The sequence below is a fragment of the Nerophis ophidion genome, linkage group LG03 (assembly GCF_033978795.1).
Source record: "Nerophis ophidion isolate RoL-2023_Sa linkage group LG03, RoL_Noph_v1.0, whole genome shotgun sequence".
NCBI lineage: Eukaryota > Metazoa > Chordata > Actinopteri > Syngnathiformes > Syngnathidae > Nerophis > Nerophis ophidion.
The window spans coordinates 19,098,367-19,112,273 of NC_084613.1; the positions used below are offsets into that span (position 1 = coordinate 19,098,367).

General features: G+C 40.2%; 1 protein-coding gene across 7 annotated transcripts in view; it reads right to left on the minus strand.

Moving 5' to 3' along the window:
- Window positions 1-13,907, minus strand: part of LOC133549261 (pleckstrin homology domain-containing family A member 7-like) — a 287,420-nt gene that overhangs the window by 101,297 nt on the left and 172,216 nt on the right. For all 7 annotated transcript variants that reach the window (XM_061894492.1, XM_061894491.1, XM_061894496.1 and 4 more), the window contains one exon: window positions 1,494-1,611. In XM_061894492.1, coding sequence (XP_061750476.1) covers window positions 1,494-1,611 — 118 coding nt within the window. The remainder of the gene's footprint in view (window positions 1-1,493; window positions 1,612-13,907) is intronic.

Here is a 13,907-nt window from a genome sequence, read left to right on the forward strand (position 1 = left end):
ACAGCTGCAAGGACAAACATGGACTAAACTACTGCGTCACCTCGTTGTCACGGCAGGCTGCTTAGTGATGAAAATAAGTATTTGATCCCCTTACAACTATATGGAGGGATCATTTTTATGGTGTTTTTCTTTTTTATTGTGACGGAGGGAAATCATGTAATAAAAATGCATTAAGTTAAAAGGGGAACGGCACTTTGAAAAATGCCTATCATTCACAATCCCTGTGTAAGACAAGAACACATAAGTTTTTATTTTTTATGCATTCTAAATCGTAAATAAAAATGGGCAAAAAGCCGCTAACAATGGAGTCCTACTACAACATACAGTGGGGCAAAAAAGTATTTAGTCAGCCACCGATTGTGCAAGTTCTCCCACTTAAAATTATGACGGAGGTCTGTAATTTTCATCATAGGTACACTTCAACTGTGAGAGACAGAATGTGAAGGAAAAAAAATCCAGAAATTCACATTGTAGGAATTTTAAAGAATTTATTTGTAAATTATGGTGGAAAATAAGTATTTGGTCAACCATTCAAAGCTCTCACTGATGGAAGGAGGTTTTGGTTGAAAATCTCACAATACATGGCCCCATTCATTCTTTCCTTAACACGGATCAATCGTCCCGTCCCCTTAGCAGAAAAACAGCCCCAAAGCATGATGTTTCCACCCCCATGCTTCACAGTAGGTATGGTGTTCTTGGGATGCAACTCAGTATTCTTCTTCCTCCAAACACGACGAGTTGAGTTTATACCAAAAAGTTCTATTTTGGTTTCATCTGACCACATGATATTCTCCCAATCCTCTGCTGTATCATCCATGTATCCATTTTGGTATAAACTCAACTCGTCGTGTTTGGAGGAAGAATACTACTGAGTTGCATCCCACGCACACCATACCTACTGTGAAGCATGGGGGTGGAAACATCATGCTTCGGGCCTGTTTCTCTGCTAAGGGGACAGGACCATTGATCCGTGTTAAGGAAAGAATGAATGGGGCCATGTATCATGAGATTTTAAGCCAACACCTCCTTACATCAGTGAGAACGTTGAATGGTTGACCAAATACTTATTTTCCACCATAATTTACAAATAAATTCTTTAAAATTCCTACAATGTGAATTCCTGGATTTTCTGTCTCTCACAGTTGAAGTGTACCTATGATGAAAATTACAGACCTCTGTCATCATTTTAAGTGGGAGAACTTGCACAATTGGTGGCTGACTAAAAGTAACAGTAATTATTAAAGCTTTTCTTCTAGGGACTCTTATTTTTTTTAGCGCAGTCAAACAGGATGTAACTCACAGCGGTTTTATTGTGAAGGCCGGAAAAGAGCACTTGGTTACTTTCTGGCGCACTTGACGACAGTGCTGCGTGCTGGGAGATGAAAACGTAAACTAAAGTAACTCCCGACTAGGACTGCCGACTCTAAGTTACAATATAATCAAGACAAATGTTCACGTTGAACTTCAGGCAGGGTTAGCGTGTTCTGGCTGACCTTTGCCGTGGAGGTGACGTCCACGGTGGAGGATGTGGTGATGGTTGTGGAATCCTCGCTGACGGTGCTGGAGAGATGCTCGCCACCAGGTTGGGACATCATGCGTGAACTCTGCCGCCTGGGCACAAAACACAAGGACATTTAGGAAGTCCACACTGTTAGCATGCATGCCACATTTTTTCTTTGCTGATGTTTTTGCACGGCCAGGTGTGGCTCCAAGCGACAGAAGCATTTGTGAAACTGAAACAATACGAAAAGAGTGTCATTGTAAGTAAATAATACTAACCCAGACACATGTAAACCTGTTAGCATATTAGCCAATGCTAACGGAGCTAGCTTGAGTACATTAGGCATGAAAACACCCCTACATACATCACACATAAAATGGATTAGTAAGTCAGAATTGCCCATCGTCCATCCATCCAGCTTATCCGAGGTTGGGTCGCGGGGGCAGCAGCTTAAGCAGGGAAGCCCAGACTTTCCTCTCCCCACCCACTTCGTTGAGTTCTTCCCAGGGGATCCCGAGGCGTTCCTAGGCCACCCGGGAGACACAGTCTCCCTAACGTGTCCTGGGTCTTCCTCGTGGTCTCTTACCAGTCGGACATGCCCTAAACACCCCCCTAGGGAGGCGTTCGGGTGGCATCCTGACCAGATACCCGAACCACCTCATCTGGCAACTCTTGATGTGGAAGAGTAGCGGTTTTACTTTGAGCTCCCCAAAGATAGTCTGTTTTTGTCAAACCATCTTTTTAATGTGTTGATTGATTCTGTTTAGTGTTGTCCTGATACAAATATTTTGGTACCGGTACCAAAATTATTTCAATACTTTTTGGTACTTTGATACTTTTCTAAATAAAGGGCACCACAAAAAATGGCATTAATGTTTTTTTTATTATTATTCAATCCAACAAAACAATACACAACAATACCATAATATGATGATGTGGTCCTGATGGCTTCATCTGGCCGGGATCTTCAGCTCTCACTGGATCGGTTCGCAGCCGAGTGTGAAGCGACCGGAATGAGAATCAGCACCTCCAAGTCCGAGTCCATGGTTCTCGCCCGGAAAAGGGTGGAGTGCCATCTCCGGGTTGGGGAGGAGACCCTGCCCCAAGTGGAGGAGTTCAAGTACCTAGGAGTCTTGTTCACGAGTGGGGGAAGAGTGGATCGTGAGATCGACAGGCGGATCGGTGCGGCGTCTTCAGTAATGCGGACGTTGTATCGATCCGTTGTGGTGAAGAAGGAGCTGAGCCGGAAGGCAAAGCTCTCAATTTACCGGTCGATCTACGTTCCCATCCTCACCTATGGTCATGAGCTTTGGGTCATGATCGAAAGGATAAGATCACGGGTACAAGCGGCCGAAATGAGTTTCCTCCGCCGGGTGGGGGGGCTCTCCCTTAGAGATAGGGTGAGAAGCTCTGCCATCCGGGAGGAACTCAAAGTAAAGCCGCTGCTCCTCCACATCGAGAGGAGCCAGATGAAGTGGTTCGGGCATCTGGTCAGGATGCCACCCGAACGCCTCCCTAGGGAGGTGTTTAGGGCACGTCCAGCTGGTAGGAGGCCACGGGGAAGACCCAGGACACGTTGGGAAGACTATGTCTCCCGGCTGGCCTGGGAACGCCTCGGGATCCCCCGGGAAGAGCTAGACGAAGTGGCTGGAGATAGGGAAGTCTGGGCTTCCCTGCTTAGGCTGCTGCCCCCGCGACCCGACCTCGGATAAGCGGAAGATGATGGATGGATAATAATGCAATCTAATTCCAAAACCAAACCCGACACAGCAACATTCATAATAGCAATAAACAGAGCAATTGAGGACACACAGAACAATTTAAAAGTAGTGAAACAAAAATGAATATTATCAACAACAGTATCAATATGAATAACAATTTCAACACTGCAGTGATTAAAAATTCCTCATTGACATTATCATTACAGACATTTGTTTATATATATATATATATATATATATATATATATATATATATATATATATATATATCATTATTACAGACATTTGTTTATATAAATATATATATATATATATATATATATATATATATATATATATATATATATATATATATATATATAAAAGGACAATAGTGTCACAGTAGCTTACACTTACATCACATCTCATAAACTTTACAACACATTGTGTCCAATCTTTTCCACAAAATTAAAATAAGTCATATTTTTGGTTCATTTAATAGTTAAAACTAATTTAAATACTTGATCCCATATTCCTATATATGACTTATTATTTTAACTTTATTTTAACAAAAAATCTTGGGGTACATTAAACATATGTTTCTTATTGCAAGTTTTTCCTTGAATAAAATAGTGAACATACAAGACAACTTGTCTTTTAGTAGTAAGTAAGCAAACAAAGGCTCCTAATTCAGCTGCTGACATCAATCAATCAATCAATCAATGTTTACTTATATAGCCCTAAAGCACTAGCGTCTCAAAGGACTGCACAAACCACAACACAAACCACTACGACATCCTCGGTAGGCCCACATAAGGGCAAGGAAAACTCACACCCAGTGGGACGTCGGTGACAATGATGACATATTGTGTCATTTTCAATTCAATTATTTTGTCAAAATTATGAGGGACAAGTGGTAGGAAATTAATTAATAATCTACTTGTTCATTTACTCTTAATATCTGCTTACTTTTTATTTTAACATGTTCTATTTACACTCCTGTTCTAATGTAATAAACACTTATTTTTCTGTTGTTTGATGGTTTTGGATGATACCACAAATTTGGGTACCAATCCGATACCAAGTAGTTACAGGATCATATTCAAAGTCCTCATGTGTCCAGGGACATATTTCCTGAGTTGATAAACATAATATACATTTTTTTTAAAAAGAAAAAAAGAAGACGTTGTAATGTCAAAAAACATTGACGTAATCATAGTGGTATCGACTAGACACGCTACTGTACTTGGTATCATTACAGTGGATGTTAGTTGTAGATCCACCAATGGTGTTTGTTTAAATTGTGACGTCGGTGAGCTATGGTGTGTAGTGAAGCATGTTTAGCTATTCCTCGTCCTGCAGGGATGATACTTGTAAAAAACTTACTTTATTTAATCGCCATGGAGGTGAGTAGTGATTTAGAAGTAGCTAAAATACTGCAGACTGGGGCTGGACTTTAGCCGCTAGCTTGCTAGCCATGTCTTAAAGCACCTCTTCCTGAGGGTGTTTCAGTGTTATAACTTCACATTTATCGCTAGTTTTTGAGCCAAAATGCGTCTGTTCTCCCTTTTCTGTCTGCACACCGTGTCTGCTTGTAAGTACTGTACTCTGTTATTGTGCACTGCCAAACATGCTCCTCTGCTCGTAAACCAGCAATGGCATGAAGGGGGTGCGGGGGGTGGGGGGTGTGGGGCGGGGTGGGCATGGGGGACCTGTACTTTTCAGAGGCGGTATAGTACCGAATATGGTTCATTTGTATCGCGGTACTATATTAATTACAGTATACCGTAAAAACCCTACTTCTGTTATTATTTGTATTAGCTTTTGTGTGTTCTCTCCTGAACAAAACACAGCTGTATCATCTGCAAATAATCGTAACATTAAGCACTTTGTAACTTTATGAGTGTCGTTTATTCAGAGATTGAACAAGTTTGGTCCTAATATTGATCCCTGAGGTACGCCACAAGATATTTTTAGTATATTCGCCTATCTTCACGTATTGCTTTCTGTTGCTTAAGTAGCATCTTACCCAGTTCAAGGACTGATTCCATACCTTTCTAATTTGTTTATTAAGATGACAAAGATGACATTTTGACAAAAACAGACAATTTTAATCTCAGTAAAAGAAATATAATACTATTTAGTAACTGTAGAAAAGAACATCATACACAAATACAAATAGACAGAGTAGACGTTGAAAGGGTATAAGAAACCAGATTTTTGGGAGTATTAATAGATGATAAAATGAACTGGAAATCTCATATACAAAATATACAACATAAGGTGGACAAAACACGTTTCAATAATGACTAAAGCAAAATACGTCCTGGGCCAAAAATCACTCCATATTCTCTACTGCTCGCTAGTGTTACCATATCTGAATATTGTGCAGAAATATGCTGAAATAACTACAGATGTGCGCTACATTTGTTAAGTTCGATGATTTAGTAAAATTGCAAACAGCTAAAATGATGTACAAATCAAACTATAACCTGCTACCAAAGATTGTACAACAATTCTTCTCAACTAAAGAGGAGAAATATAACCTTGGAGGAAAATCTAATTTAAAACATTTGTATGCACATACAACATTTACAACCTTTAGCATATCAGTATGTAGAATGAAATTGTGGAATTGATTAGGTAAAAAAAATGAAACGTTGTACTGATATGATCCAGTTTAAGAGGCTGTTCAAATTAATAGTGCTTTGAATAGTACAAAGAAGAAGAATTATGAGAAACACTTTCAACCTTATTGAAAATAAGATATTCTTCCTCTCAGTATGTTAATAATGACTGACTTAACTATATATTACAAAACTGTTGTGTTACACATTCACTGAAGTCATTTTACTATAAAAAAGTCAGTAAATGAATGTATGTATTTGTAAACGCTCTAAAGTGGGAAAAGGATTGGACTACCGTATTTTTCGGACTATAAGTCACATTTTTTACTATAAGTCACATTTAGGACTTATACTCAGGAGCGACTTATGTGTGAAATTATTAACACATTACCGTAAGAGATCAAATAATATTATTTAGCTCATTCAAGTAAGAGACTAGACGTATAAGATTTCATGGGATTTATCGATTAGGAGTGACAGATTGTTTGGTAAACGTATAGCATGTTCTATATGTTATAGTTATTTGAATGACTCTTACAATAATATGTTACGTCAACATACCAGGCACCTTCTCAGTTGGTTATTTATGCGTCATATAACGTACACTTATTCAGCCTGTTGTTCACTATTCTTTATTTATTTTAAATTGCCTTTCAAATGTCTATTCTGGGTGTTGGGTTTTATCAAATAAATTTCCCCCCAAAATACGACTTATACTCCAGTGCGACGTATATATGTTTTTTTCCTTCTTTGCATTTTAAGCAGGTGTGACTTATACTCCGGAGCGACTTATACTCCGGAGCGACTTATACTCCGGAGCGACTTATACACCGAAAAAATGCGGTAAATAAGCTTTGCGTCTTCCTGCTCCCTTTCGGACACGATGTAAAGTGAAATTATATGAAATTGTGTGATGCATTATGCTATAAGTGTGGTCATGTTCGAAAATAACGAAAGAAAGAAAGAAAGAAAGATATAATTAATCAATTGTGTGAAAGGCTTTTGTTAAGGGGAGCACGGTGGAAGAGGAGTTAGTGCGTCTGCCTCACAATACGAAGGTCCTGAGTAGTTCTGGGTTCAATCCCGGGCTCGGGATCTTTCTGTGTGGAGTTTGCATGTCCTCCCCGTGACTGCGTGGGTTCCCTCCGGGTACTCCAGCTTCCTCCCACCTCCAAAGACATGCATCTGGGGATAGGTTGATTGGCAACACTAAATTGGCCCTAGTGTGTGAATGTGTGTGTGAATGTTGTCTGTCTATCTGTGTTGGCCCTGCCATGAGGTGGCGACTTGTCCAGGGTGTACTCCGTCTTCCGCCCGATTGTAGCTGAGATAGGCACCAGCACCCCCCGCGACCACAAAGGGAATAAGCGGTAGGAAATGGATGGATTGGGCTTTTGTTAAATCCATAAACATTGCAGCTGCCAATCTACTGCATTGGTAATCTCTTCAGTTATTTCGATGAATGCCATTGATGTTGAGAAGTTGGCTCTGTATATTAATATTGATTGTCTGTGAGTGTTTAATTTGTATTCATGAATTTGTTAGATCTGTTGTTAAACAGTTTTTCAATGATTTAAGAAAATTGTGGAAGTAGAGAAAAAGGTCGGTAGTTTTTCACCAGTCTTATAAATTGGTACGACTTTTTGCTATTTTCATTTGCCTGTTTGTAATGATATGTTGCTGACACATGTTAAAGGTTCTGAAATCTCTTCAATAACCTTCTTTATCGTTTTCATATCAATTCCGTTAAAATCAGTCGAGGTCTGGGATTTACATTTTTTCACCATATTGATTAGTTCCTCTTTTGTCACACCTTCGAGGAACATCGAGTGGGGGATTAGCGTGTTTGACGAACTAAAATGTGAAATACCTCCCGCGCCCTCATAAATGTGTCTGTGGATGAACACCTTTGGGCCGGCGTCCCAGCCTATCTCGACCTGCCAGCATACGTGACGAGCTCGGCAAAAAGCAAGCCCGTCTCCAGGACGGGGCCCCCGATTCCCAGCAGCAGAAGAAAAAGTGCAGACGGCGTTACGCAAGCGAGCGCTTCAAGAGGAATAATCAGCAGCAGGCGTCCCTAATCTGAGTGCAGACATTAACCCCTTCACTGCCACGACGGCAACATGTGGAAGTAGAAGCGAGTCCAAGCAAGGGAGCGTGTGTCCATGGAAACATCTAGTGGACACTTTGCTGCCATGGCTGATTGGCAGGGTGGAAGACACACATTTGCTCGTATTAGCAATGGATAAATGAGGCCTCAGTGAGTGTGTGGCACATTCACTGGCTGTATTGATGCCGCAATGACACTATAGATGGGTACCAAATCTGGTTCTTTTTAGGCACTGACCGAATCCCGCCAGTCCTACCGGGCGCTGATGAATCTAAAGTCCACCGGTGCCATGTTTCGGTACCTGGGTTGCGCATGACATCACGACACAGCCAGAAATTTGCACTTCATCACTTGGCGATCACTCCAGCAGCACTGAGAGCAGACTCAGTCAAACTACCCCTCGGTAATGTTGCAAATTTCAACGCCAACAATTTTTTTACTCAAAATACGCCCAAACATAAGTTAAGTCAGGCTACACGTTTCCAAATATGCACTAGCTTAATGCTAATATACATTGGCTTTGCTATTGACATGCTACTGATTAGCAATACCGATTTTACAAAGCAAATGACTCAAAAAGTGCTCCAGCGTTAGTTAAGTAAGGCTCCACTTTTCCCAAAATGCGCTAGCTTGAAGCTAATATACATTGGCTTTGCTATTAACATGCTACTGATTAGTATTAGCGATTTTCCATCCATCCATTTTCTACCGCTTATTCCCTTTCGGGGTCGCGGGGGGCGCTGGCGCCTATCTCAGCTACAATCGGGCGGAAGGCAGGGTACACCCTGGACAAGTCGCCACCTCATCGCAGAGTATTAGCGATTTTACAAAGCAAATTAATTAAAAAGTGCTCCAACGCATGTTAGTAAGGCTCCACTTTTTCAAAAAAATGCACTAGTTGATGCTAATATACATTGGCTTTGCTATTAACATGCTACTGTGATTTTACACAGCAAAGGACTCAAAAAGTGTTCCACTGTAAGTTAAGTCATGCTCCACTTTTCCAGAAATGCGCTAGCTTGATGCTAATATACATTGGCTTTGCTATTGACATGCTACTGATTAGAAATAGCGATTTTACATGGCAATCTTAAACACCTCCAAATTTGTTGATGAAAACTACAACCAAGATGCACGTTACAATCACACAGCCGGTGTATACTATGTACAATACTTCCAGTGTTAACATTTTCTAGGGCGCAACAGAGAACAAAACCACACAATATTAACTATACACTACTACCATCAAACGTCTTGGACTTGCAACTGAAATTAATACTTAGTGTCATACATGCAAGAGACTTAGAAATGTGATACTAAAACAAGGTAGCAAGTGGACAGCAGTTATCATACAGTGGGGCAAAAAAGTATTTAGTCAGCCACCGATTGAGGAAGTTCTCCCACTTAAAATGATGACAGAAGTCTGTTATTTTCATCATAGGTACACTTCAACTGTGAGAGACAGAATGTGGGGAAAAAAATAAAGGAATTCACATTGTAGGAATTTTAAAGAATTTATTTGTAAATTATGGTGGAAAATAAGTATTTGGTCAACCATTCAAAGCTCTCACTGATGGAAGGGGGTTTTGGCTCAAAATCTCACGATACATGGCCCCATTCATTCTTTCCTTAACACGGATCAATCGTCCTGTCCCCTTAGCAGAAAAACAGCCCCAAAGCATGATGTTTCCACCCCCATGCTTCGCAGTAGGTGTGGTGTTCTTGGGATGCAACTCAGTGTTCTTCTTCCCCCAAACAGGACGAGTTGAGTTTATACCAAAATGGAAACATGGATGATACAACAGAGGATTGGGAGAATGTCATGTGGTCAGATGAAACCAAAATAGAACTTTTTGGTATAAACTCAACTTGTCGTGTTTGGAGGAAGAAGAATACTGAGTTGCATCTCAAGAACACCATACCTAATGTGAAGCATGGGGGTGGAAACATCATGCTTTGGGGCTGTTTTTCTGCTAAGGGGACAGGTCGATTGATCCGTGTTAAGGAAAGAATGAATGGGGCCATGTATCGTGAGATTTTGAGCCAAAACCTCCTTCCATCAGTGAGAGCTTTGAATGGTTGACCAAATACTTATTTTCCACCATAATTTACAAATAAATTATTTAAAATTTCTACAAAGTGAATTCCTGGATTTTTTTTCACATTCTGTCTCTGACAGTTGAAGTGTACCTATGATGAAAATTACAGACCTCTGTCATCATTCTAAATGGGAAAATTTGCACAATCGGTGGCTGACTAAATACTTTTTTGCCCCACTGTAATCCGCTCATTTTTAAATGTTGCAATAAAAAATTTGATTTTTACATCAAAAATAACAAATATTTATCAACACACACGGAAAGTTGGTACCGTTAAGTACCGGTGTCAATGCCCAGGTATCGGGAATTGGTATTGGTGTCTAGCTATTCCTCATCCTCCAGTGATTATGTCACTTGTATGAAACAGTATCAGTTCAAATAAGAATAGTACACATCCCTAACTGACACTGTATTGTTGGCCCCATTTGCTGGATTAGACAAGTCACTATATTTGACTTGCAAATAAAACTTATAGTTGGCAATTGCAATTTAAAAAAAAAAAGGAGTATGATATAGGCAACTTTGTCAGTGTGCCAAATAGGAAATCGCTTGCCTTATTTGGTAAATATCGCACACTTCGGAATGTTACTTTCTTCTTAGTTCCGTTTAGATGGAAGTTAACAGCAGCTGTATCATCCACATGCTTTTTTCTTAAAGTGACACACACATTGAGGAACACTCCTTGTGTTTCATAATCATCTGACCCGACACTTGTTGGTATGAACTTTGACCCGGGACCACAATCCCAGGAGACGTCTGACGAACCGCAGCGAGGATTTAAAATCTAATCTTTCGAAGCGGTGTTGTGGCCGGCCGTCACGGGCGAGGCGTTTCCCAGTGGACAACTCGGAGGACGCGTGTAAATCTGCCTGATTAGAAACGGCAGCGACATAAATGCATTCCTCGCTCCAATAAATCTCGGTTATTATCTCATTACCGCAGAAAACATCGACACGTCCAGCAGCGATGAGTGCACCGACACGCACGTTCACGTCTAAAAAGGCACACAATTGCAGGCAAAGTTGAGAAAAGGCAAGCCTGATTCCTGGGTGTCTTAAATTTTTACAGCAAGGGTACAAAAAAGGTAAGGAAGCATGCCGGGGGGCCACTTTGAAACCTTTTTTTCCTTTTTTGATTTTTGCCTATCATTCACAATCCTTATGTACAAAATCCGTTTCCAAATGAGTAGAGAAATTGTGTTAGATGTAAATATCAAAGGAATACAATGATTTGGAAATCATTTTCAACCCATATTCAGTTGAATATGCTACAAAGACAACATATTTGATGTTCAAACTGATAAACATTTTTTTTGTTTTGTCCAAATAATCATTAACTTTTAGAATTTGATGCCAGCAACATGTGACAAAGAAATTGGGAAAGGTGGCAATAAATACTGATAAAGTTGAGGAATGCTCGTCAAACACTTATTTGGAACATCCCACAGGTGTGCAGGGTAATTGTGAACAGTTGGGTGCCATTGATTGGGTATAAAAGCAGCTTCCATGAAATGCTAAGTAATTCACAAACAAGGATGGGGTGAGGGTCACCACTTTGTAAGAAAATTGTCGAACAGTTTTAGAACATGTCTCAACGAGCTATTGCAAAGAATTTAGGGATTTTACCATCTACGGTCCGTAAAATCATCAAAAGGTTCAGAGAACCTGGAAAAATCACTGCACGTAAGCGATGATATTACGGACCTTTGATCCCTCAGGTGGTACTGCATCAAAAACTGACATCAGTGTGTAAAGGATATCACCACATGGGCTCAGGAACACTTCATAAAACCACTGTCAGTAACAACAGTTGGTCGCTACATCTGTCAGTGCAAGTTAAAACTCTACTATGCAAAGCCAAAGCCATTTATCAACAACACCCAGGAACGCCGATGGCTTCGCTGGGCCCAAGCTCATCTAAGATGGACTGATGCAAAGTGGAAAAGTGTTCTGTGGTCGGACGAGTCCACATTTCAAATTATATTTGGAAACTGTGGACGTGCTGTCCTCCGGAACAAAGAGGAAAATAACCATCCTGGATTGTTATAGGCGCAAAGTTCAAAAGCAAGCATCTGTGATGGTATGGGGGTGCATTAGTGCCCAAGGCATGGGTAAATTACACATCTGTGAAGGCAGCCATTAATGCTGAATGGTCCATACAGGTTTTGGAGCAACATATTTTGTCATCCAAGCAACGTTATCATGGAAGCCCCTGCTTATTTCAGCAAAACAATGCCAAGCCACATGTTACAACAGCGTGTCTTTGTAGTAAAAGAGTGCGGGTACTTTCCCGGCCCGCCTGCAGTCCAGACATGTCTCCCATCGAAAATGTGTGGCGCATTATGAAGCGTAAAATACGACAACAAGACTGTTGAAGAACTTAAGCTATACATCAAGCAAGAATTGGTAAGAATTCCACTTTTAAAGCTTCAACAATTAGTTCCCTCAGTTCCCAAACGTTTATTGAGTGTTGTTAAAAGCAAAAGTGATGTAACACAGTGGTGAACATGCCTTTTCCCAACTACTTTGGCATGTGTTGCAACCATGAAATTTTAAGTTAATCATTATTCGCAAACAAAAATAAAGTTTATGAGTTTGAACATGAAATATATTGTCTTTGTAGTGCATTCAATTGAATATGGGTTGAAAAGGATTTGCAAATCATTGTATTCCGTTTATATTTACATCCAACACAATTTCCCAACTCATATGAAAACGGGGTTTGTAAGACAAGAACACTTTTTTTTTTTTTTTTGCATTCTAGTTTGTAAAATATGGCAAGTACGACGTGGCTAACAATGCAGCTATTTGAAGTAAAGTATTCTGCCTAAAAAACATCCAAACACAGCCAACAATACTCCAATTACATCTCGTAGCATGCATATTAACCAAATATTAGCGATATTGTTATTAAAAGCGCTAACACCGAGGAACTACTTTTAGTTTTGCCGTGACCACACAGAGCTAACTAGCTAATGTAGCTACACAACTCAAAACCAGTGAAGTTGGCACGTTGTGTAATTCGTAAATAAAAACAGAATACAATTATTTGCAAATCCCTTTTAACTTCAATTGAATAGACTGCAAAGAAAAGATACTTAAAGATTGAACTGAGAATCGTAAATTTTTTTGCAATTCATAAACTTGGAATTTAACGGCAGAAACACATTGCAATAATGTTGGCACAGGGGCATTTTTACCACTGTGTTACATGGCCTTTCCTTTTAACAACACTCAGTAAACGTTTGGGAACTGAGGAGACCAATTTTTGAAGCTTTTCAGGTGGAATTATTTCCCATTCTTGCTTGATGTACAGCTTAAGTCCGGGGTCTCCTTGTCGTATTTTACTCTTCATAATGGGAGACAGGTCTGGACTACAGGCAGGCCAGTCTAGTACCCACACTCTTTTACGACGAAGCTACGCTGTTGTGACACGTGGCTTGGCATTGTCTTGCTGAAATAAACAGGGGCGTCCATGATAACGTTGCTTGGATGACAAAATATGCTGCTCCAAAACCTGTATGGACCTTTCAGCATTAATGGTGCCTTCACAGATGTGTAAGTTACCCATGCCTTGGCACTATTACACACCCATACATCACATAGGATGGCTTTTGAACTTTGCGCCAAGAACAATGGGGATGGTTCTTTTCCTCTTTGGTTTCCTCTTTTGTTACTAAAAACAATTGGAAATGTGGACTCGTCACACCACAGAACACTTTTCCACTTTGCATCAGTCCATCTTAGATGAGCTCAGGCCCCAAAAAGCTGGCGGCGTTTCTGGGCGTAGTTGATAAATGACTTTGGCTTTGCATAGTAGTTTTAACTTGCACTTACAGATGTAGCAATCAACTGTAGTTACTAACAGTGG